This window comes from Pristiophorus japonicus, chromosome 9 (assembly GCF_044704955.1).
Source record: "Pristiophorus japonicus isolate sPriJap1 chromosome 9, sPriJap1.hap1, whole genome shotgun sequence".
NCBI classification, from domain to species: Eukaryota; Metazoa; Chordata; class Chondrichthyes; family Pristiophoridae; genus Pristiophorus; species Pristiophorus japonicus.
This window is the reverse complement of record NC_091985.1, coordinates 162,298,735-162,325,200: the sequence shown is the minus strand read 5'-3', so window position 1 is coordinate 162,325,200 and position 26,466 is coordinate 162,298,735. Positions and strand designations below refer to the sequence as shown.

The 26,466-nt window shown below is 45.3% G+C and overlaps 1 protein-coding gene across 7 annotated transcripts in view; it reads left to right on the top strand.

Annotated features, from left to right (window-relative positions):
* LOC139273296 (zinc finger protein 3-like) overlaps nt 1-7,638 on the top strand; it is a 29,514-nt gene extending 21,876 nt beyond the window's left edge. For all 7 annotated transcript variants that reach the window (XM_070890030.1, XM_070890026.1, XM_070890029.1 and 4 more), the window contains one exon: nt 6,342-7,638. In XM_070890030.1, the coding sequence (XP_070746131.1) occupies nt 6,736-7,377 (642 nt within the window). In that variant the 5' untranslated portion in view covers nt 6,342-6,735 and the 3' untranslated portion in view covers nt 7,378-7,638. The remainder of the gene's footprint in view (nt 1-6,341) is intronic.
* The last annotated feature ends 18,828 nt before the right edge of the window (nt 7,639-26,466 follow it).

Below are 26,466 nucleotides of genomic sequence, written 5' to 3'. Positions count from 1 at the left end.
CTTGCGGCTGGGGGGGGGGGGGTCGGGAGAGGTGTGGAGGGGGCATTGGGGGGAGGGGGAGGTGCTGGGGTGGGTGATCAGCCATGATCTTGTTGAATGGCGGTGCAGGCTCGAAGGGCCGAATGGCCTACTCCTGCACCTATTTTCTATGTTTCTGTTACACAACACCCTGTCTAGGATGGCTAGCTCTCTAGTTGGTTCCTCGACATATTGGTCCAGTAAACCATTCCTCATACACTCCAAGAAATCCTCCTCCACCGTATTGCTACCAGTTTGTTTAGCGCAAACTATATGTAGATTAAAGTTACCCATGATGACTGCTGTACCTTTATTGCACGCCTCCCTAATTTCCTGTTTGATGCCATCCCCAACCTCAGTGTGACTGTTTGGTAGTCTGTACACAACTCCCAGTAGCGTTTTCTGCCCTTTGGTGTTCCGCAGTTCTACCCATACAGATTCCACCTCATTCACGCTAATATCCTTCCTTACTTTTGCGTTAATCTCTTTAACCAGCAACTCTACCCCACCTCCTTTTCCTTTCAATCTATCTTTCCTGAATATTGAATACCCTTGGATGTTGTGTTCCCAGCCTTGGTCACCCTGGAGCCATGTCTCCGTAATCCCAATTACATCATATTTGTTAACAGCTATCTGCGCAGTTAATTCATCCACCTTATTACGAATGCTCCTCGCATTGAGACACAAAGCCTTCAGGCTTGTTTTTTTAACACTTTGTCCTTTTAGAATTCTGTTGTAATGTGGCCCTTTTTGATTTTTGCCTTTTCTGCACTCCACGTTTACTTTTCTCCTTTATACCTTTTGCTTCTGACCCCATTTTACTTCCCTCTGTCTCCCTGCATAGATTCCTGTCCCCCTGCCCTATTAGTTTAAACCCTCCCCAACAGCACTAGCAAACACTCCCCCTAGGACATTAGTTCCAGTCCTGCCCAGGTGCAGAACGACCGGTTTGTACGGGTCCCACCTCTCCCAGAACCAATTCCAATGTCCCAGGAATTTGAATCCCTCCCTCTTGCACCATTCCTCAAACCACGTATTCATCTTAACTATCCTGCTATTTCTACTCTGACTAGCACGTGGCACTGGTAGCAATCCTGAGATTACTACCTTTGAGGTCCTACTTTTTAATTTAACTCCTAGCTCCCTAAATTCAGCTTATAGGACCTCATCCTGCTTTTTACTTATATTGTTGGTACCTATATGCACCACGACAACTGGCTGTTCACCCTCCCTCTGCAGAATGCCCTGCAGGCGCTCCGAGACATCCTTGACCCTTGCACCAGGGAGGCAACAAACTGGAGTCTCGATCGCGGCCGTCTATCTTAATACCCTTACCATAGAATCCCCTACCACTATAGCCCTCCCACTCTTTTTCCTGCCCTCCTGCGCAGCAGAGCCACCCATGGTGCCATGAACTTGGCTGCTGCTGCCTTCCCTTGAATGGCCATCTCCCCCAACAGTACTCAAGGTGGTATATCTGTTTTGGAGGGAGATGACCGCAGGGGACCCTTGAACTACCTTCCTTTCACTGCTCTACCTGATGGTCACCCATTCCCTATCTGCCTCTGTAACCTTTACCTGCGGTGTGACCAACTCACTAAACGTGCTATTCTCGACATCCTCAGCATCGCGGATACTCCAGAGTGAATCCATGCGCAGCTCCAGTGCCGCAATGCAGTCTGTCAGGAGCTACAGCTGGATGCACTTCCTGCACACATAGTAGTCAGGGACACTGGGAGCGTCCCTGACTTCCCACATAGCACAGGAGCATGACACGGGTCTGAGCTCTTCTGCCATGACTTAACCCTTAAATTACTTAATTTGGCAACAGTGACAAGGTTTCTTACTGCTAAGAAAAAGGGGGATAGATAGGGTTCTGTGTAGCTGAGAGTGCGAGTTCCGAAGGCTGTGTTGCCTACCCGGTGCCAGGGTTAACGACATCTCTGGGCTGGAGAAGAAGTTGGAGTGGGAGGGGGAAGATCGAGTTGTCATAAGAACATAAGAAATAGGAGCCGTAGGCAATTCGGCCCCTCCAGCCTGCTCCGCCATTCAATAAGATCATGGCTAATCTGATCATGGACTCGGCTCCACTTCCCTGCCCGTTCCCCATAACCCTTTACTCTCTTATCGCTCAAATATCTGTCTATCTTCGCCTTAAATATATTCAATGACCCAGCCTGCACAGCTCTCTGGGGCAGTGAATTCCATAGATTTACAACCCTCAGAGAAGAAATTTCTCTTCATCTCAGTTTTAAATGGGCGGCTCTTCATTCTAAGACGATGTCCCCTTGTTTTACTTTCCCCTATGAGTGGAAATATCCTCTCTGCATCCACCCTGTCGAGCCCCCTCATTATCTTATAAGTTTCAATAAGATCACCTCTCTTTCTTCTGAACTCCAATGTGTATAGGCTCAATCTATCCTCATAAGTCAACCCCTCATCTCCGGAATCAACCTGGTGAACCTTCTCTGACTAGCCTCCAATGCAGGTATATCCTTCCTTAAATACAGAGACCAAAACTGTACGCAGTACTCCAACTGTGGCCTCACCAATACCCTGTACAGTTGTAGCAGGACTTCTCTGCTTTTGTACTCTATCCCCCTTGCAATAAAGGCCAACGTTCCATTTGCCTTCTTGATTACTTGCTGTACTTGCATACTAACTTTTTGCATTTCATGCACAAGGTCTCCCAGATCTTTCTGTACTGCAGCACTTTGCAATTTTTCTCCATTTAAATTATAATTTGCTTTTCTATTATTTCTGCCAAAGTGGATAATCTCACATTTTCCCACATTATACTTCATCTGCCAAATTTTTGCCCACTCATTTAGCCTGTCTATATCCCTTTGCAGATTTTTTGTGTCCTCCTTACAATTTGCTTTCCCACCCATCTTTGTATGATCAGCAAACTTGGCTACATTACACTCGGTCCCTTCATCCAAGTCATTAATATAGATTGTAAATAGTTGAGGACCCAGCACCGATCCCTGCGGCACCCCACTAGTTACTGTATGCCTACTGGAAAATGACCCTTTTATCCCGACTTACTGTTTTCTGTTAGTTAGCCAATCCATGCTAATATATAACCCCCAACCTGTAAACTTTTATCTTGCGCAGTAACCTCTTATGTAGCAATGTCTCGAGTGCCTTCTGGAAATCCAAATACACCACATCCACTGGTTCCCCCTTATTAACCCTGTTTGTTACCTCCTCAAAGAACTCCAGCAAATTTGTCAACCATAATTTCCCTTTCATAAAATCATGCTGATTCTACTTGATTGAATTATGCTTTTCCAAATGTCCCGCTACTGCTTCGTTAATAATGGACTCCAGCATTTTCCAAATGACAGATGTTAGGCTAACTGGTCTATAGTTTCCTGCTTTTTGTCTGCCTCCTTTTTTAAATAGGGGTATTAAATTTGCGGTTTTCCAATCTGCTGGAACCGCTCCAAAATCCAGTGAATTTTGTCAGATTACAATCAATGCATCCACTATCTCTGCAGCCACTTATCTTAAGATCCTAGGATGTAAGCCATCAGGTCCAGGGGACTTGTCCGCCTTACCCTTTATTTTACCTAGTACTACTTCATTAATGATAGCGATTGTATTAAGTTCCTCCCTACCTATAGCCCCTTGATTATCCACTATTGGAATATTTTTAATGTCTTCCACCTTGACGACCGATGCAAAATATTTGTTCAACATCTCTGCCATTTCCCTGTTATCCATTATTAATTCCCCAATCTCATCCTCCAGGGGAGCATACTTTAGCCACTATTTATGTACCTGTAGAAACTCTTCCTATCTGTTATTATATTTCGTGCTAGTTTACTTTCATAATCTATCTTCCCTCTCTCTATCATTTGTTTAGTCGTTCGCTGCTGGCTTTTAAAATTGTCCTAATTCTCTGGTCTCCCACTAGTCTTGACCACATTGTATGCCTTTGTTTTCAATTTGATATCCTCCCTTATCTCCTTAGTTAGCCACAGATGGTTATCCCTTCTCTTACAGTCTTTCCTTCTCATTGGGATATATTTTTGCGAGTTAGGAAATATTTCCTTAAATGTCTGCCACTGATCATCAACCGTCCTATTCTTTAGTCTAGTTTCCCAGTCCACTTTAGCCAACTCTGCCCTCATACCTTTATGTCTCCTTTTATTTAATCTTAGGACCCTGGTTTGTGAACCAACTTTCTCATCCTCCAACTGAATTTGAAATTCATCCATAGTATGGTTACTCACTCCCAGAGGATCGTTTACAACGAGATAATTTATTAATCCTGCCTCATTACACAGTACTAGATTTAAGATAACCTGCTCCCTGGTTGGTTCCGCAACGTACTGTTCAACGAAACTATCCCGGATAAACTCTATGAACTCCTCCTTGAGGCCAATTTGCCTTGTCCAGTCAATATGAAGGTTAAAATCACCCATGATTATTGCCGTTCCTTTATTACAAGCCTCCATTATTTCTTGATTTATACTCCGTCCAACAGTGTAGCTACTGTTAGGGGGCCTATAGACTATGCCCACCAACGACTTTTTCCATTTATTATTTCTTATCTCTGATTCAACATCTTGATCTTCTGAGCCAATATTGTTCTCACTAATGCACTGATCCCATCCTTTATTAATAGTGCTACCCAACCTCCTTTTCCTTTCGGTCGCTCCTTCCGTATTGTCAAATATCCCTGAATATTTAGTTCCCAGGCCTGGTGACCTTGCAACCACGTGTCTCTAATGGCTATCAGATCATAGCCATTTGTATCTATTTGTGCCATCAACTCATCTATTTTGTTACGAATACTACGTGCATTTAGACAAAGAGTTTTTAAATTTGTTTTTTTTTAGCCCTTTTTCCTGCTTGTTTCCTCTGTCCTTCCAACTCACTTTCTACATTTTTGCTATCTAATTCCAGCTTTACTCCCCTCCCTACTGAATCTATTTTCAGGTTCCCATCCCCTTGCCAAGCTAGTTTAAACCCTCCCCAACAGCGTTGGCAAACCCTCCCGCAAGGATATTGGTCCTGGTTCTGTGAGGTGCATCCTGTCCGGCTTGTACAGGTCCCACCTCCCCCAGAAGTGGTCCCAATGCCTCAGGAAACTAAAGCCCTCCCTCCTGCACCATCCCTTCAGCCATGCATTCATCTGCTCTATCCTCCTATTTCAGTACTCACTAGCTCATGGTACCGGGAGTAATCCGGAGATTACTACTTTTTGAGGTCCTGCTTTTTAATCTCTCTCCTAGCTCCCTAAACTCTGCCTCCAAGACCTCATCCCGCTTTTTACCTATGTCATTGGTCCTGATATGGACCACGACCTCTGGCTGTTCACCCTCTCTCCGCAGAATACCCTACAGCCGCTCGGTGACATCCTTGACCCTGGCACCAGGGAGGCAATATACCATCCTGGAGTCACGTCTGCTCCCCTGACTATTGAATCCCCAACCACTATAGCTCTTTCATTCTTCTTCCTCTTCCCGCCCCCCACCGTGCAGCTGAGCCACCTGTGATGCCGTGGATTTGGCCTCTGGCTACACTCCCCAGAGGCACCATCGCCCTCACCAGCACTCAGAACAGAATACAGGTTGGAGAGTGAGATGGATTAAGGGGACTCCTGCACTACCTGCATAGTCCTCCTCTTCTATCCGGCGCTCACCCAGTCCCTATCTGCCTGCACACTCTTAAGCTGCAGGGTGACCACCTCTAGAAATGTGCTAGCCACGTAGCTCTCAGCCTTGCAGATGCACCGCAGTAACTCCAGCTGCCGCTCAAGCTCCAAAATGCGGAGCCCGAGCTGGTGCAGCTGGAGACACCTGCACACATGGTCGTCTCAGCTGCACAAAGCGTCCAGGATTTCCCACATGCCACAGGATGTGCAATCCACGAGACTGAGCTGCCCTGCCATCCCTCTAGTTACACTCGCAACTATCAAAAATAGAACTAAATTCGAAACCTTAGCAAAACACACCCAGCAACTACTCAGCAAGCAGCTGATCAACTGAACCTAGACAGAGTCAGCACCTTCAGGGGAGGGGAACCAGTGAGTGTAGGACTGAACCCAGCCAGAGCCAACACCTTCAGGGGACGTGCGGAACTCAAACCAGCCAGCGTTGGTAGTGAAAACTGGGAGCGGAGGACAAGCTTGTCTTCAGATGTGCGATGTGTTTGGATTTTAGGACAGGGAGGACGGAGAGTTTATGGGGCAGGGATTTACAGCTTTGGAGGAACAAGAGAGGAAAGAATGTTCCATAGAATCTAGAACTGTCTGTTCTGAATTTCTATCCTATACTTGCAGTAATGATTTTTGTAAACTCCTTTTCCAGAGTATTCGAGGGGCAGGATTTGCAGACGGGGAACTCAAACCAAACATCACGTCATGATCTGACAGAGTCATTCCATTCATCAGGATCTAAATATCATCGGCCTTTGAATGTGGAAGGAGAAATGTTTGTCTTTTCTGCCTGGGAAAAGATTTCAAACATCAGTGTGACTGGAAAAGCACCAAGACAGACGCACCCGAGTGAGAGTGTTCCAGTGCACTGACTGTAGAAAGAGCTTTAACTAGTTACACAGCCTGAAAAACCATCGCACCATGCACAGCGGGGAGAAACCATACCCGTGTTGTGTGTGTGGACGAGGCTTCAACTGATTGTGAACCTGGAGAGACACAAGGACACCCGCACCACAGAGAAACCGTGGGAATGTGGGGATTGTGGGATGAGATTTAATTACCCGTCTGATCTGGAAGTTCATCGGCGCAGTCACACCGGGGAAAGGATGTTCACCTGCTCTGAGTGTGGGAAGGGGTTCACTGGGTCATCCAACCTACTGAAACACCAGCGAGTTCACACTGGGGAGAGGCCGTTCACCTGCTCAGAGTGTGGGAAGCGATTCACTGTGTCATCCCGCCTTCTAACTCACCAGCGAGTTCACACTGGGGAGAGGCCTTTCACTTGCTCAGAGTGTGGGAAGGGATTCACTACCTCATACAACCTGCTGACACACCAGCGAGTTCACACTGGGGAGAGACCGTTCACCTGCTCAGAGTGTGGGAAGCGATTCACTGTGTCGTCCAGCCTTCTAACTCACCAGCGAGTTCACACCGAGGAGAGGCCGTTCACCTGCTCCGTGTGTGGGAAAGGATTCACTCGATCATCCCACCTGCTGAGACATCAGCGAGTTCACACTGGGGAGAGGCCATTCACCTGCTTTGAGTGTGGGAAGGGATTCACTCAGTCATCCCATCTGCTGGCACACCAGCGGGCTCACACTGGGGAGCGGCCGTTCACCTGCTCCGTGTGTGGGAAGGGATTCACTCGGTCATCCAACCTGCTGACACACCAGCGAGCTCACAAGTGACTGCAGGGTTTCGATTCTGCTGTTAGCTCAACTGAATCGTGTCCATTCTGACGAGTTGGGAATTTTTTCTGTTGATATTGATTCTCCTTATAACTGGGCTGGAGTTGAATATTCTGGATATTTGACCAATTAATCAACGGTAAAAGGGTCAGATAAAAATAATGCTGATTGTGTTTGCATCCATACTTCACTTTTTAAAGGGCTTTCTTCAAATACTGAAAGCTTCAACAAATGGAGCTAAATGTTGTTAAACAGTTGATAAAATGAATTGAATCTGCAGGTTGGTTTTGGATTTCACTAGGGTGGAATTGGACATGATGTGCCTTGAAATACCGCCCGTGTCCAGTAGATGATGATGTCCCTCCAATTAACTCAGCCTGAGAGGAGCGTGACTGCCCCCTAGAGCAGGAGGAATGAGGGCAGTTCAGGGTCAGAAACTGAACATACTGCATCCCACAGGGACATCACACACTGCCCCCTTCCTGGGGCAGCTCAGGGTCAGATACTGAACACACTGCACCCCACAAGGACATCATACACTGCCCCCTCCTTGGGGCAGCTCAGGGTCAGGCACTGAACACACTGCAGCCCACAGAGAATCTCACACTGCGTCTTCCCTGGGGCAGCTCAGGGTCAGAAGTTGGAGTGGGAATGGGGTGATCTAGTTGTTGTGGTCCACGTAGGAATCAACGACGTAGGTAGAACTAGGAATGAGGTTCTGCTGAAAGTTTGAGGAGTTGTGGTCCAAGTAAAAAAGCTGAACTTCTAAGGTAATAATCTCTGGATTGTTACCTGAACCACAAGCTAATTGGAAAGTTAAATGCGTGGCTCAAAGAGTGGCGTGCAAGGCAAGGGGCTTTGCTTCATGGGGCACTGGCACCAGTACTGGGGAAAGAGGGCGCTGTTCCGTTGGGATGGGCTCTGTTATGTCTTCAGATACTCTGATAATGACTGCGCGAGACAGTGCGTTGTACTTGAACTGTAGTGACCTTAGTCCATTTAATGTAACTCCAGATTGAGGATCAGTGCCTCTGGTGGCACAACTTGTAATAGTACAAGCCGTAACCATGTAGGATACATGACAGGCTCCACTCGAACCGGGCTGGACTCGGTGTCCTGGTGAATCGAATAAATAGGGCAGTAGACAGGGCTTTAAAATAATGAAGAGGAGCGCGGGGGAGGAGGAGGATTTATGAAAGTGTATAACACGGTTTAGATACAGATTCAAAGCAACGAGATATGTCTGCTCTAGAGCAGAGTAGAGTTTTGGGTAAAAAATAAGCAGAGTGGGTCAGGAAGAGTAACAAAGGGCATCAGTGACGAAGGTCAGGGAAAAACAGAAAAAGTCAAATCTAAAGGCATTATGTATCTGAATGTGCAGAGCATTCGCAACAAAATAGATGAATTAATAGCGCAGATAGAAATTAGTAGCCATTATGGAGACGTGGTTGCAAAGTGACCACGGTTGTGAACTAAATATTCAAGGATGCATAACTTTTAGAAGAGATAGCAAAATGGAAAAGGAGGAGGGATAGCCCTGATAATAAAGGATGGCATAAAGACAGTAGAGGGAAAGGATCTTAGCTGGGAAAATCAAGAAGTAGAATCAGTTTGGGTGGAGCTACGAAACAGCAAGGGGCAGAAAACGTTGGTGGGAGTTGTTTATAGGCCCCCAAACATTGGTTGTAATATCGGGCACAGTATAAATCAGGAAATTAGAGGTGCATGTAACAAAGGTAATACAATAATCATGGGGGACTTTATTCTATATATAGACTGGGCAAACCAAATTTCCAGTAATAGTGTGGAGGACGAATTCATGGAAGATATACAAGATGGTTTTCTAGACCCAGTATGTTGAGGAACCAACTAGAGGAACATGTTATTTTAGATCTAGTATTGTGCAAAAAGAAAGAGTTAATTAATAACCTTGTATAAAGGGGCTCTTAGGGAAGAGTGACCATAATATGATAGAATTTTACATTAAGTTTGAAAGTGATTTAGTTAAATCCGAAACTAGGGTCTTAAATCTAAACAAAGGTAACTATGTAGGTATGAGGAGTGAATTGGCTATGGTAGATTGGGAAACTACATTAAAAGGTATGATGGTAGACAAGCAATGGCTAGCATTTAAAGAATTAATACATAATTTACAACTAACATACATTCCTTTAATACACACAAAACCCACAGAAAAAGTGCTCCAACCGTGGCTAACGAGAAGTTAAAGATAGTATGAGATGAAGGGAAGATGCTTATAATGTTGGCAAAAAGAGCAATAAGCTTGAGGATTGGGAAGATTTTAGAATTCAGCAAAGGAGGACCGAGAAACTGATAAAGGTCTTGTGGGAAAAACACCACTTGAAGTCACTTATAATCCACAATACGAGAATTCTTTAAAACAAGCGTGCAGGGGAGAGCGTTTGGCATCCAGAAGTCTCAACTTTACAGTGGTTGTGGCATTGTATTTTGTACATAATCAAGCAGAAGCGAAACTCGACAGTTGACAAGGATGCAGACAGTTGCTCAATTGTTAATCAAGTAAGCTTTTAGCAGATGTATTCTGTTACCTCAACCGTCTTATGTTTGCCCATTGTCTCTAACAAGATTTCATCTTTGCCCATTGTCTCTGTAACAAGGTATCATGAATTGTCTTTATACCAACTGTTACTTATTAACTGCTGACACGATGCTTCTGTCTGTTTTGGCCAAGCTTCCCATCATGCCTTGTAATTATGGTGGCAGTCTAATACATGGCTTCCAACATAGCTACAGTCCTTTAAAACAAAATTCCCATTAACCCTGTGCTTCACACATCAATCCCTCCTGTTGGCCCTGGTCAGGAATCCTTTCCCTGCCCAACGGCCACACCCTGATGTTCTACCTATGGCTTCTTATCCAGGGATCCTCTGGACAGCCACAAGTGTCACATCCCGACTATTGAACCTCTTACGGTGTCACCAGTGCCCTAATGACCTGCCTATACCTGGGTTTAAACTACCATTACGTATTCCCTATCTCTAGCTGCCTTATGACGCACTCGTCTTGGATTGCTCTAAATACTTTTGATACGGGCCTGGTTTGAGAGGTGTGCTTTCTCCTTCCCTTACTCGGGTTATTGCTTTAGCCAATATTTTGGTTTTCCTTCGCCGGGCCCATCCACAGATGTGATGAAGGATATATACAACAATCGACAGTTGGATCACCACTCACACATGCGATATTTGGATCTACGGATGGATCTAAATGTTCAGTCCCTGGTACCATAAGTCATCGCACCTTTATTTCCTCTTTTATGTCCTTGTTCTGTTGCTGGAGCGTGTATTACATCTTCTGGGATTTGGTGATCTTTTTTCGTAACTCCACCATGTGTTCCGGCAATGGGGGCATATCGTACCCAAATTTTATTGATGTAGTTTGGTAGTTCCTTGCTGACTTCGGACACCTGGATTGAAGTGGACTCTCGTCTGTGTATATCGATCTATTCTTCTCGTCCAATCCTCACTGGTACCTTTGGGCTAAAACAGTACAGCAGGCTGGGGATCTGACAGATCGGTTGTGCGGACTCAAAAAATTTTCTGGTTAGTGGTTACACAGTACTCTCCTTTTGTCGACATAAGCAGCCCGCGTTGGTGTTAATCCCTTTAATACATTAAATCCACAGGCCGCAATTGGGTCAAAACTCATTTTATGAGGGCAAATTGTTATTCCCTGATGGGTGGCACAACCTTCCAACTTGTTTCACACGAAACAATCTTCATATGTTATTGCATAGGGTAATGTCTCATGATACGTTATGCAACCGATTCCGATGTTTTGGACTCTATGCTTCTGGAGGCTCTGTTCCCAGTACAATCACTGGTATTGCAAGTATCAGTCCCAGCAGACTGCCCCCGTTCATCTTGCATTCAATTTGGGTGGGGTATATTCGCACCGCTCCCCTGAGTTGGCACCCTGGGATAGTCTCTCCTTGACGGGATAGATTAACCAATTGCTCATTGCCAATCCATAAGGGTTCCTCACCTTCCTTTATCGGGGATAATTTTTCCCTCGTCTGTTCCACCACCCAATTTCCAAATGTGCTACAGACATCATTCCTTGCAGCATTCTCAGAGGTTTTATGGTCCTCCTCAATCATTTTATTCATGGTTTGGGCATGCGCCTCGAGGACAATAGCCACGCCCTGAAGCCGAGCAGTAAGGACCTGATCCTCAGTCAATTGGGAGTCCTGGTTCTGATTCTGCTCCCTTAGAATTTCTTTAATTCTGGGGCCCAGGTTTCTAATTTTATTGTTCAGCGTTGCAAAATCAATCATATTAACTATTGAGGTTCCTGTGTTAAATATGGCCGCCGCATCATTATCTTTCCTATGTGCCCTTTTGTGGCTTTGGTCCGGGGCATAGCCGTTACCTTTAACCTTTTTCTTTTTCTTTATCAATAACTAACGCTTCGCATTGTTGTTGCCCAATTAAGTTTATCTAAGGGTTAAGTCATGGCAGGAGAGCTCGAACACGTGTTATGCTTCTGTAATATGTGGGAAGTCAGGGATGCTTCTGGTGTCCCTGACGACTGTGTGCGGGAAGTGTATCCGCCTGCAGATCCTGACAGACTGCATTGCGGCACTGGAGCTGTGGTTGGATTCACTCTGGAGCATCCACGATGCTGAGAATGATGTGAATAGCATGTTTATCTTATCCAGAGTCTAGGCGGGCCAAGTGATATACAAGGTCGACACCGTACCTGGCATAAGTACAAGTCAAATTTACACAATCACTCTCGCGTCGCCCCGCGGTAATCGTATCCCGGTTAGTCTATTTAAGTCCAATCAGTTCCTAGACGGGCCAAGTGATATACAAGGTCGATGTCGTACCTGACTTGGACACTTATTTTCTGAGTTTAAAAGGTATTTGACAGATTGACCTGGATCATGTTCAGACGCTACCTGCGAACTAGCGAGCGGCAAAAAGTTCTTCAGACATTTGGACTGGAGGTAACCGAGGTGGTATTTAAAGAATACTCACTCCGGTGGCCATTTTCCTCCCGTCTCGTCCGAGGCTAGTTCGGCTCTTAGTTCACAAGTTCCCGGCGGTCGTCCGTTGAGATCCCACTTCTGACACCAAATGTTGATACGGATTCTTTTCCCTCAATCTGTTTCAGCGAATACACTGACTCGAACACTTTAAAGTTTAGTTCAGACTAACTTTATTCATCGATGAAGTGTCTTGCTCTGATAAAGGGGCACCGACTTCATGAGTCTGTCGAATCCACCAGAGCAAGCAAAAATCATTACAAAATCAATAAATTTATACAGTTCATGATCGGTACCTCCCCTTTTCATTGTCCTATCACATCAACTATCGTGGCACAGATACAAGCTAAACCAGTCATATACACAGTAAAGCAAGCAATTCCCTAATCATGAGTGAAGATTAAGTCATCTCCAGCTTATCTTTGTTTTGCAGGCAAGGAAGACACAGTTCTGCTTCTCTGGGTATTCCCACAGTTTAGCTCCTACATCTGTTGCGACATTCCCATGATCAGACGGTTCTTCAAGGTTGTTTTACAAAAGCAAGTCTCATTGTTCTCCCCTATAGTGAAATCTGAATAGTCAGCAATAACCATGAGCGGCCAATTTAGAAAGAGTTAATACATTTGAAATTAGTACGGATAATACATATAAAGTTGGTAGCTACATTGATACAGATTCTCAACTAGACCCTCGGTCCCCTAGTATTTCCGGAAGGTTATTTGTGTCTTTCTTCGTGAAGACAGAACCAAAGTATTTGTTCAACTGGTCTGCCATTTCTTTGTTCCTCATTATAAATTCACCTGCATCTGACTGCAAGGGACCTACGTTTGTCTTCACTAATCTTTTTCTCTTCACATATCTACAGAAGCTTTTGCAGTCAGTTTTTATGTTCCCAGCAAGCTTCCTCTCATAGTCTATTTTCCCTCTTAATTAAACCTTTTGTCCTCCTCTGCTGAATTCTGCATTTCTCCCAGTCTTCAGGTTTGCTGTTTTTTCTGGCCAATTTATATGCCTCTTCCTTGGATTTAACACTATCCTTAATTTCCCTTGTTCGCCACAGTTGAGCCACCTTCCCCATTTTATTTTTACTCCAGACAGGGATGTACAAAAGTTCATCCATGTGATCTTTAAATGTTTGCCATTGCCTAGCCACCATCCACCCTTTAAGTATCATTCACCAGTCTATTCTAGCCAGTTCACATCTCATACCATCGAAGTTACCTTTCCTTAAGTTCAGGACCCTGGTCTCTGAATTAACTGTGTCACTCTCCATCTTAATAAAGAATTCTACCATATTATGGTCACTCTTCCCCAAGGGGCCTTGCACAACAAGATTGCTAATTAGTCCTTTTTCATTACACATCACCCAGTCTAGGATGGCCAGCCCTCTCGTTGGTTCATTGACATATTGGTCTAGAAAACCATCCCGAATACACTCCTGGAAATCCTCCTCCACCAATTGCTACCAGTTTGGTTAGCCCAATCTATATGTAGATTAAAGTCGCCCCTGTTAACTGCTGTACCTTTATTGCATGCATCCTTAATTTCTTGTTTGATGCTGTCCCCAACCTCACTACTACTGTTTGGTGGTCTGTACACAACTCCCACTAGCGTTTTCTTCCCTTTGGTATTCCGCAGTTCCACCCATACAGATTCCACATCATCCAAGCTAATGTCCTTCCTTACTATTGCGTTAATTTCCTCTTTAACCAGCAATGCTACCCCACCTCCTTTTCCTTTCTGTCTATCCTTCCTGAATGTTGAGTTCCCAGTCTTGGTCACCATGGAACCATGTTTCCGTGATGCCAATTATATCATATTCATTAATTGCTGCCTGTGTAGTTAATTCTGCCCTGGGAGTGTTTGGTCGGACAGTATAGAGTGAGCTTTACTCTGTATCTAACCCGTGCTGTACCTGCACTGGGAGTGTTTGATGAGACAGTGTAGAGGGAGCATTACTTTGTACCTAACCAGTGCTGTACCTGCCCTGGGGGTGTTTGATGGGACAGTGTAGAGGAAGCTTTACTCTATCTAACCTGTGCTGTACCTGCACTGAGGGTGTTTGATCGGACTGTAGAGCAGTGATGGGCAAAATACGGCCCGCGGGCCATATCCGGTCCGCCAGGTCATTCTATCCGGCACGCTGGATGAGACAGAAATAGAACGTGAACTGGAGATTGAGCTGCGCATTCGTCTATCCACTTTCACTTCTTATGGGTCAGAGACGGAACCAAACTACAGCCATGGAAAAAAACATGGTAATACTTCATTCAAATTAATAATTGGCAAAAGCGATTCTCCTTGGCCCGATCTTAAAAGGATCCTTTCTGTGATTCTCGGCCCCAATGCTGGACATCTGTACCTTGGGTTCAGTTCTACATTCACTGTCCCACCCCTCACCTCCCCTGAAGTTGCTGACTCATTCAGTAAGTGTCTGCAGCTCGAGGAACTTCAGCTCCGCTATGAAGAGCTGGTGTCTAAGCTGCAGACACTACGACACATCAGGGAGAGGGAGAGTTACCTAGACACTGCGTACCATGAGGCAGTCACACCAATTAGATGAATTAATTCAAATTTGGTCCATGGTCAGGGACAGGAGTGTGTGACTACTTGAGGAAGGTATAGGGATCCAGAATGCAGTGATGGAGGAGCCTCGGCCCTTGCTCTTGTCCCACAGGTTTGAGGCTCTTACTCCCTGTGTGGACAAGAGCAGGGACTGCAGGGAAGATGAGCAAACTGACCACAGCACCGTGATGCAGGGGGTTATTCAAGTGGGGGGAGTAAAAAGAAACAAAGTGGTAGGGGACAGTATCATTAGAAACATAGCAAATAGGTGCAGGAGTAAGCCATTTGGCCTTTCGAGCCTGCACCACCATTCAATATGACTATGGCTGATCATGCACTTCAGTACCCTCCTGTTGCTTTCTCTCCATACCCCTTGATCCCTTTAGCCGTAAGGGCCACATCTAACTCCCTTTTGAATATATCTAACGAACTGGCCTCAACAACTTTCTGTGGTAGAGAATTCCACATGCTCACAACTCTGAGTGAAGACGTTTCTCCTCATCTCAGTCCTAAATGGCTTACCCCTTATCCTTAGACTGTGACCCCTGGTTCTGGACTTTCCCAACATCGGGAACATTCTTCCTGCATCTAACCTGTCCAATCCCGGCAGAATTTTATATGTTTCTATGAGATCCCCTTTCATTCTTCTAAATTCCAGTGAATATTAGCCTAGTCGATCCAGTCTATCTTCATATGTCAGTCCTGTCATCCTGGGCGTCAGTCTGGTGAGCCTTCGCTGCACTCCCTCAAAAGCAAGAATGTCCTTCCTCAGATTAGGAGACCAAAACTGTACCGTGTGGCCTCACCAATGTGGCCCTATACAACTGTAGTAAGACCTCCCTGCTCCTATAGTCAAATCCTCTTGCTATGAAGGCCAACATGCCATTTGCTTTCTTCACCGCCTGCTGTATCTGTATGCCAACTTTCAATGACTGATGTACCATGACACCCAGGTCTCGTTGCACCCCCCCTTTTACTAATCTATCATCATTCAGATAATCTGCCTTCCTGTTTTTAACCACAAAAGTGGATAACCTCACATTTATCTTCATTGTACCGCATCTGCCATGTATTTGCCCATGCACCTAACCTGTCCAAGTCACCCTGCAGCCTCTTAGCATCCTCCTCACAGCTCACACTATCACCCAGCTTAGTGTCATCTGTAAACTTGGAGATATTAACATTCAATTCCTTCGTCTAAATCGTTAATGTATATTGTAAATAGCTGGTGTCCCAGCACTGAACCTTGCAGTACCCCACTAGTCACTGCCTGCCATTCTGAAAAGAACCTGTTTATTCCTACTCTTTGCTTCCTGTCTGCCAACCAGTTCTCTATCCACGTCAATATGTTACCCTCAATACCATGTGCTTTAATTTTGCACACTAACCTCTTGTGTGGGACCTTGTCAAAAACCTTTCGGAAGTCTAAATACACCACATCCACTGGCTCCCCCTTGTCCACTCTACTAGTTAAATCCTCAAAAAATTCTCGAAGATTTGTCAAGCATGTTCAACTGGTCTGCCATTTTTTTGTTCCCCATTATAAATTCACCTGATTCTGACTGCAAGGGACCTACATTTGTCTTCACTAATCTTTTTCTCTTCACGTATCTGTAGAAGCTTTTGCAGTCAGTTTTTATGTTCTCTGCAAGCTTACTCTCATATTCTATTTTCCCCCTCCTAATTAAACCTTTTGTCCTCTGCTGAATTCTAAATTTCTCCCAGTCCTCAAGTTTGCTGCTTTTTTTGGCCAATTTATATGCCTCTCCCTTGGATTTTACACTATCCCTAATTTCTCTTGTAAGCCACGGTTGAGCCACCTTCCCCATTTTATTTTTACGCCAGACAGGGATGTACAATTGTTGATGTTTATCCATGTGATCATTAGATGTCTGCCATTCCCTATCCATTGTCAACCCTTTACTATAATTCGCCAGATCACGTCTCATACCGTTGAAGTTACCTTTCTTTTAAGTTCAGGACTCTAGTCTCTGAATTAACTGTCACTCTCCATCTTAAATGAAGAATTCCACCATATTATGGTCACTCTTAACGACATCTCTGGGCTGGAGAAGAAGTTGGAGTGGGAGGGTGAAGATCGAGTTGTCATAAGAACATAAGAAATAGGAGCCGTAGGCAATTCGGCCCCTCCAGCCTGCTCCGCCATTCAATAAGATCATGGCTAATCTGATCATGGACTCAGCTCCACTTTCCTGCCCGTTCTCCATAACCCTTTACTTTCTTATCACTCAAATATCTGTCTATCTTTGCCTTAAATATATTCAATGACCAGCCTGCACAGCTCTGGGGCAGTGAATTCCTTAGATTTACAACCCTCAGAGAAGAAATTTCTCCTCATCTCAGATGGTCTGCACCTGGGCAGGACCCGAACCAATGTCCTAGGGGGGAGTGTTTGCTTGTGCTGTTGGGGAAGAGTTAAACTAATATGGCAGGGGGGTGGGAACCTATGCAGGGAGTTAGAGGGGACTATAAGGGAGACAGAGGCAAAAGATAGAAAGAATAGTAAAAGTGGAGGGCAGAGAAACCCAAGGCAAAAAACAAAAAGGGCCACATTACAGCAAAATTCTAAATGGGCAAAGTGTGTTAAAAAGACAAGCTTGACGGCTCTGTGCATCAATGCGAGGAGTATTCGGAATAAGGTTGACAAATTAACTGCACAGATAGTAGTTAATGGATATGATGTAATTGGCATCACGGAGACATGGCTCCAGGTGTATTCAACATTTAGGAAGGATAGACAGAAAGGAAAAGGAGGCGAGGTGGCGTTGCTGGTTAAAGAGGAAATTAAGGCAATAGTAAGGAAGAACATTGGCTTGGATGATGTGGAATCAGTATGGATGGAGCTACGGAATACCAAAGGGCAGAAAACGCTGGTGGGAGTTGTGTACAGGCCACCAAATAGTAGTAGAGAGGTTGGGGCAGCATCAAACAGGAAATAAGGGATGTGTGCAACAAAAGTTATCATGGGTGACTTTAATTTACATATAGGTTGGGCTAACCACACTAGTAGCAATGTGGCGGAGGAGGTTTTCCTGGAGTGTATTAGGGATGGTTTTCTTGACCAATATGTTGAGGAACCAACTAGAGAGCTGGCCATCCTAGACTGGGTGATGTGTAATGAGAAGGGACTAATTAGCAATCTTGTGCGAGGACCCTTGGGGAAGAGTGAACATAATATGGTAGAATTCTTTATTAAGATAGAAAGTGACACAGTTAATTCAGAAACTAGGGTCCTGAACTTAAGGAAAGCTAACTTCAACGTATGAGGCATGAATTGGCTAGAATAGACTGGCAAATGATACTTAAAGGGTTGACGGTGGATAGGCAATGGCAAACATTTATAGAGCACATGGATGAAACTCAACAATTGTACATCCCTGTCTGGAGTAAAAATAAAACAGGGAAGGTGGTTCAAATGTGGATAACAAGGGAAATTAAGGATAGTGTTCGATCCAAGGAAGAGGCATATAAATTGGCAAGAAAAAGCAGCAAACCTGAGGACTGGGAGAAATTTAGAATTCAGCAGAGGAGAACAAAGGGTTTAATTAGTAGAGGGGAAATAGAGTACGAGAGGAAGCTTGCCAGGAACATAAAAACTGACCACAAAAGCTTCTTTAGATATGTGAAGACAAACGTAGGTCCCTTGCAGTCGGACTCAGGCGAATTTATAATGGGGGACAAAGAAATGGCAGACCAATTGAACAAATACTTTGGTTCTGTCTTCACGAAGGAAGACACAAATAACCTTCTGGCAGTACTAGGGGACCGAGGGTCTAGGGAGAAGGAGGAACGGAAGGATATCCTTATTGGGTGGTAAATTGTGTTGGGAAAATTGATGGGATTGAAGGCCGATAAATCCCCAGGGCCTGATTGTCTGCATTCCAGAGTACTTAAGGAAGTGACCATAGAAATAGTGGATGCATTGGTGATCATTTTCCAACAGTCTATCGACTCGGGATCAGTTCCTATGGACCAGAGGGTAGTTAATGTAACACCACTTTTTAAAAAGGGAGGGAGAGAGAAAGCGGGTAATTATAGACCGGTTAGCCTGACATCAGTAGTGGGGAAAATGTTGGAATCAATTATTAATGATGAAATAACAGCGCATTTGGAAAGCAGTGACAGGATCGGTCCAAGTCAGCATGGATTTATCAAAGGGAAATCATGCTTGACAAATCTTCTAGAATTTATTGAGGATGTAACTAGTAGAATGGACAAGGAAGAACCAGTGGATGTGGTGTATTTGGACTTTCAAAAGGCCTTTGACAAGGTCCCACACAAGAGATTGGTGTGCAAAATCCAAGCACATGGTATTGTGGGTAATGTACTGGCGTGGATAGAGAATTTGTTGGCAGACAGGAAGCAGAGAGTCAGGATAAATGGGTCCTTTTTGGAATGGGAGGCAGTGACTAGTGGAGTGCCGCAGGGCTCAGTGCAGGAACCCCAGCTCTTTACAATATACATTAATGATTTGGATGAAGGAATTGAGTGTAATATCTCCAAGTTTGCAGATGACACTAAACTGGGTGGTGGTGTGAGCTGTGAGAAGGATACTAAGAGGCTGCAGGGTGATTTGGACAGGTTAGGTGAGTGGGCAAATGCATGGCAGATGCAGTATAATGTGGATAAATCCACTTTGGTGGCAAAAACATGAAGGCAGAATATTATCTGAATAGCGGCAGATTAGGAAAAGGGGAGGTGCAACGAGACCTGGGTGTCATGGTTCATCAGTCACTGAAAGTCGACATAGAGGTACAGCAGGTGGTGAAGAAGGCAAATGGCATGTTGGCCTTCATAGCTAGGGGATTTGAGTATAGGAGCAGGGAGGTCTTACTGCAGTTGTACAGTGCCTTGGTGAGGCCTCACCTGGAATATTGTGTTCAGTTTTGGTCTCCTAATCTGAGGAAGGATGTTCTTGCTATTGAGAGAGTGCAGCGAAGGTTCACCAGACTGATTCCAGGGATGGCTGGACTGACATATGAGGAGAGACTGGATCAACTGGGCCTTTATACACTGGAGTTTAGAAGGATGAGAGGGGATTCCATAGAAATGTATAAGATTCTGACAGGACTGGACAGGTTAGATGCAGGAAGAATGTTTCCAATGGTGGGGAAATCCAGAACCGGGGGACATAGTCTCAGGATAAGGTGCAAACCATTTAGGACTGAGATGAGGAGAAACTTTTTCACTCAGAGTTGTTAACGTGTGGAATTCCCTGCCACAGAGAGCTGTTGATGCCAGTTCATTGGATATATTCAAGAGGGAGTTAGATATGGCCCTTACGGCTAAAGGGATCAAGGGGTATGGAGAGAAAGCAAGAAAGGGATACTGATGGAATGATCAGCCATGATCGTATTGAATGGTGGTGCAGGCTCGAAGTGCCGAATGGTCTACTCCTGCACCTATTTTCTATGTTTCTAACCCCTTCTTCCAGCACTTGTCTGGTTAGTTTTTGAGGCAGCTCCTGGGTTTTATTTGAGCACCATCGAGGAAGACCTATGTCTGTCAAGTCTAATACCACAGGTACCAAATCATGGTGTATATTATCATACATTACTTTTCATGTCAGGATCAAAACCAACCAATTCTTTGGCCCCAGTGTTAGCTTTGAACATTGTCCCTGGAATACGAGGAGGAGGCATTCCCACTGCTTCCAGGATGATGTTCAGTCACCATATCCTTTATCTGCAACAAAATAATTAATACATCGGCTGGTGGACCTCCTGTTGGCGGAAACAGAAAGAGATTTTGATTCAATTTCAAACGGTTTTACCTGTGACCAGTGTTTCCAACATCCCCTCCTCTCATGCCTAAGCATATACCTGTATTGCCAATCATGAGAACCTGAAATGGACCCTTCCAATAGTTTATCCTTGACCCCATAACGCTCCTACTACTGACTCAGAGTTGGGTCAGAACTCCAGTTGCAGGGTTGACCCCATGGTCTTGAATAATTTGAACGGATTTATCTTTGGGAGCAAGCACTGCTTCCCAGGCTGCCCTCAACTTTCCTGTGCTCAATAGTCCCACCACAGTATGCCAGGTGTGTAATATGGTCTGTCCTGCCATCACGACTGGCTCTCTGATGAGGACTGCCCAGGCAGCACAATACAAGGCCGCGACACATCAGGGCAGTCCGCCCGCTACTGGTGATTGGCAGGTGGAGTAGTCGACTACTGGATGTTTCCTATCTCTGTGTTCTTGTACCAATATAGCATTGTAAAAATGTAATTCATTATCACAGTAGAGGTGGAACGATTTACTCATATCGGGCAACCCCAAAACTGGGGCACTGGTCAAGGCTTGCTTAACTTGCATATATGACAATTCCTGCTCCAGTCCCCAGGTGACTGATTATAATGGAGGTCTTCCCTCCTTTAATGAGACCCTGAATGGGGGCTACTAAGGACGTGAACCCTGGGATAAAATTCCGGCAATTGTTAAAAAGTTCTAAAACTTGCCTGACTCTCCTTACATTAATTGGTCTGGGTATTTCTTTGATTGCTGTCTGTCGGTCATCGGACATAGCCCTATGCCCCTGTTGGATGGTATGTCCCAGGTATTGCACGGAAGTCTGACCTATCTGCCTTTTTGAGGCTTACTCGCAGTCCTGATTTATGTTTTCTGTTCCCCGTGGCATTTGGCTGGATAAACTTTCTCTTCCTTGAGTCTATAAGGGCGCCCGCCTCTTCTAACATATCCATCCCTAAAATAGTTCTTTCATTGTTGGGGCACCTGGTTCTGATCTCCCTTTTAGTACTGCGGCATATTTGATGCCTACCCTTTTTACTTTATTTAATTTTTCGTTTGACTCGAGTGTTCTCGACTCCATCCCGCAGCATGCTACCCGCCACCACCTCAGCAAAACCCCAGCACTACATGAGATAGAAAAAGCTATAAGACAGCTTAAGAACAACAAGGCTACAGGAGCGGATGGAATCCCCACTGAACACTGAAGTATGGTGGAGAAGCACTAGTAGTGCGAATACCTGGCCTCATCTCTCTCATTTGGAAGGATCGAGAGCAGGCCGGGAGATCTGAGATGCAGTGTTCGTGACTATCTTTAAAAAAGGGGACAAGTCCGACAGAGGAATCTTCCTGTTATCAGCCACTGGGAAAGTCGTCACTGGAGTCATCTTCAACTGTCTTCTCCCTGTGGCTGAGGAGCTCCTCCCAGAGTCACAGTGTGGATTTTTGTCCCCTATGGGGCACAACAGATATAATTTTTACAGCACAACAGCTGCAGTAAAAATGCAGGGAACAGCACCAGCTCTTATACATGGACTTCTTTGACCTTACAAAGGCTTTTGACACTGTCAACTGCGAGGGTCTATGGAGCGCCCTACTCCATTTCAGATGCCCCCAAAAGTTCATCAGCATCCTCTGCCTGTTCCTCAATGACATGCAGACAGTGATCCTTACCAACGGATCAATTACAGACCCAATCTGCATCCAGACCACGGTTAAACAGGACCGTGTCATTGCCCCAACCCTCTTCTCAATCTTCCTCGCTGCCATGCTCCATCTCACAGTCAACGAGCTCCCTGCTGGAGTGGAACTAAACTACAGAACCAGTAGGGAGCTGTTCAACCTTCGCCGTCTCCAGGCCAGGTCCAAAACCACTCCAACCTCTGTCGTCAAGCTACAGTACACGGACGACGCCTGCATCTGCACATATACAGAGGCTGAACTCCAGAACATAGTCGACGTATTTACTGAGGTGTACGAAAGCATAGGCTAAACATCTGTAAGACAAAGGTCCTCCACCAGCCTGCCCTCACCGCACAGCATGCCCTCCCCCCCCAGTCATCAAGATCCACAGCGCTGCCCTGGACAACGTGGACCATTTCCTATATCTCGGGAGCCTCTTATCAACAAGAGCAGACATTGACGACAAGATTCAACACCGCCTCCAGTGCGCTAGCCTTCGGCCGCCTGAGGAAAAGAGTGTTTGAAGACCGGGCCCTCAAATCCACCACCAAGCTCATGGTCTACAGGGCTGCAGTAATACCCACCCTGTACAGTAGACACCTCAAGTCGCTGGAGAAATACCACCAACGATGTCTCCGTAAATCCTCCAAATCCCCTGGGAGGACAGATGCACCAACATTAACGTCCTCGACCAGGTCAACATCCCCAGCATTGAAGCACTGAAGCACTGACCATACTTGATCAGCTCCGCTGGACAGGCTACATCATTCGCATGTCAGACATGAGGCTCCCAAAGCAAAAGCACTACTAAGAACTCCTTCACGGTAAGTGAGCCAAAGGTAGACAGAGGAAACATTACAAGGACACCCTCAAAGCCTCCCTGATAAAGTGCAACATCCCCACTGACACCTGGGAGGCCCTGGCCAAAGACCGCCCTAAGTGGAGGAAGTGCATCTGGGAGGGCGCTGAGCACCTCGAGTCTCATCGCCGAGAGCATGCAGAAATCAAGCGCAGGCAGTGGAAAGAATGTGCAGCAAATCTGTCCCACCCACCCTTTCCCTCAACGACTATCTGTCCCGCATGTGACAGGGACTATGGTTAGAAACATAGAACATAGAAACATAGAAAATAGGTGCAGGAGTAGGCCATTCGGCCCTTCTAGCCTGCACCACCATTCAATGAGTTTATGGCTGAACATGCAACTTCAGTACCCCATTCCTGCTTTCTCGCCATACCCCTTGATCCCCCTAGTAGTAAGGACTTCATCTAACTCCTTTTTGAATATATTTAGTGAATTGGCCTCAACAACTTTCTGTGGTAGAGAATTCCACAGGTTCACCACTCTCTGGGTGAAGAAGTTCCTCCTCATCTTGGTCCTAAATGGCTTACCCCTTATCCTTAGACTGTGGCCCCTGGTTCTGGACTCCCCCAACATTGGGAACATTCTTCCTGCATCTAACCTGTCTAAACCCGTCAGAATTTTAAACATTTCTATGAGGTCCCCTCTCATTCTTCTGAACTCCAGTGAATAAAAGCTCAGTTGATCCAGTCTTTCTTGATAGGTCAGTCCCGCCATCCCGGGAATCAGTCTGGTGAACCTTCGTTGCACTCCCTCAATAGCAAGAATGTCCTTCCTCAGGTTAGGAGACCAAAACTGTACACAATACTCCAGGTGTGGCCTCACCAAGGCCCTGTACAACTGCAGCAACACCTCCCTGCCCCTGTACTCAAATCCCATCACTATGAAGGCCAACATGCCATTTGCTTTCTTAACCACCTGCTGTACCTGCATGCCAACCTTCAATGACTGATGTACCATGACACCCAGGTCTCTTTGCACCTCCCCTTTTCCTAATCTGTCACCATTCAGATAATAGTCTGTCTCTCTGTTTTTACCACCATAGTGGATAACCTCACATTTATCCACATTATACTCCATCTGCCATGCATTTGCCCACTTACCGAACCTATCCAAGTCGCCCTGCAGCCTCATAGCATCCTCCTCGCAGCTCACACTGCCACCCAACTTCGTGTCATCCGCAAATTTGGAGATACTACATTTAATCCCCTCGTCTAAATCATTAATGTACAGTGTAAACAGCTGGGGCTCCAGCACAGAACCTTGCGGTACCCCACTAGTCACTGCCTGCCATTCTGAAAAGTCTCAATTTATTCCTACTCTTTGCTTCCTGTCTGACAACCAGTTCTCATTCCATGTCAGCACACTACCCCCAATCCCATGTGCTTTAACTTTGCACATTAATCTCTTGTGTGGGACCTTGTCGAAAGCCTTCTGAAAGTCCAAATATACCACATCAACTGGTTCTCCCTTGTCCACTCTACTGGAAACATCCTCAAAAAATTCCAGAAGATTTGTCAAGCATGATTTCCCTTTCACAAATCCATGCTGACTTGGACCTATCATGTCACCTCTTTCCAAATGCACTGCTATGACATCTTTAATAATTGATTCCATCATTTTACCCACTACCGATGTTATCTCTCTCCCTCTTTTTAAAAGTGGGGTTACATTGGCTACCCTCCACTCCATAGGAACTGATCCAGAGTCAATGGAATGTTGGAAAATGCATCCACTATTTCCAAGGCCACCTCCTTAAGTACTCTGGGATGCAGTCCATCAGGCCCTGGGGATTTATCGGCCTTCAATCCCATCAATTTCCCCAACACAATTTCCCGACTAATAAGGATTTTCCTCAGTTCCTCCTCCTTACTAGACCCTCTGACCCCTTTTATATCCGGAAGGTTGGTTGTGTCCTCCTTAGTGAATACCGAACCAAAGTACTTGTTCAATTGGTCCGCCATTTCTTTGTTCCCCGTTATGACTTCCCCTGATTCTGACTGCAGGGGACCTACGTTTGTCTTTACTAACCTTTTTCTCTTTACATATCTATAGAAACTTTTGCAATCCGTCTTAATGTTCTCTGCAAGCTTCTTCTCGTACTCCATTTTCTCTGCCCTAATCAAACCCTTTGTCCTCCTCTGCTGAGTTCTAAATTTCTCCCAGTCCCTGGGTTCACTGCTATTTCTGGCCAATTTGTATGCCACTTCCTTGGCTTTAATACTATCCCTGATTTCCCTTGATAGCCATGGTTGAGCCACCTTCCCTTTTTTATTTTTATGCCAGACAGGAATGTACAATTGTTGTAGTTCATCCATGCGGTCTCTAAATGTCTGCCATTACCCATCCACAGTCAACCCCTTAAGTATCATTCGCCAATCTATCCTAGCCAATTCACGCCTCATACCTTCAAAGTTAGCCTTCTTTAAATTCTGGACCATGGTCTCTGAATTAACTGTTTCATTCTCCATCCTAATGCAGAATTCCACCATATTATGGTCACTCTTCCCCAAGGGGCCTCGCACAACGAGATTGCTAATTAATCCTCTCTCATTACACAACACCCAGTCTAAGATGGCCCCCTAGTTGGTTCCTCGACATATTGGTCTAAAAAACCATCCCTTATGCACTCCAGGAAATCCTCCTCCTCCGTATTGCTTCCAGTTTGGTTAGCCCAATCTATGTGCATATTAAAATCACCCATTATAACTGCTGCACCTTTATTGCATGCACCCCTAATTTCCTGTTTGATGCCCTCCCCAACATCACTACTACTGTTTGGAGGTCTGTACACAACTCCCACTGATGTATTTTGCCCTTTGGTCTTCTGCAGCTCTACCCATATAGATTCCACATCATCCAAGCTAATGTTCTTCCTAACTATAGCCTTAATCTCCTCCTTAACCAGCAATGCTACCCCACCTCCTTTTCCTTTTATTCTATCCTTCCTGAATGTTGAATAGCCCTGGATGTTGAGTTTCCAGCCTTGATCATCCTGGAGCCACGTCTCCGTAATCCCAATCACATCATATTTGTTAACATCTATTTGCACAGTTAATTCATCCACTTTATTGCGGATACTCCTTGCATTAAGACACAAAGCCTTCAGGCTTGTTTTTTTAACACCCTTTGTCCTTTTAGAATTTTGCTGTACAATGGCCCTTTTTGTTCTTTGCCTTGGGTT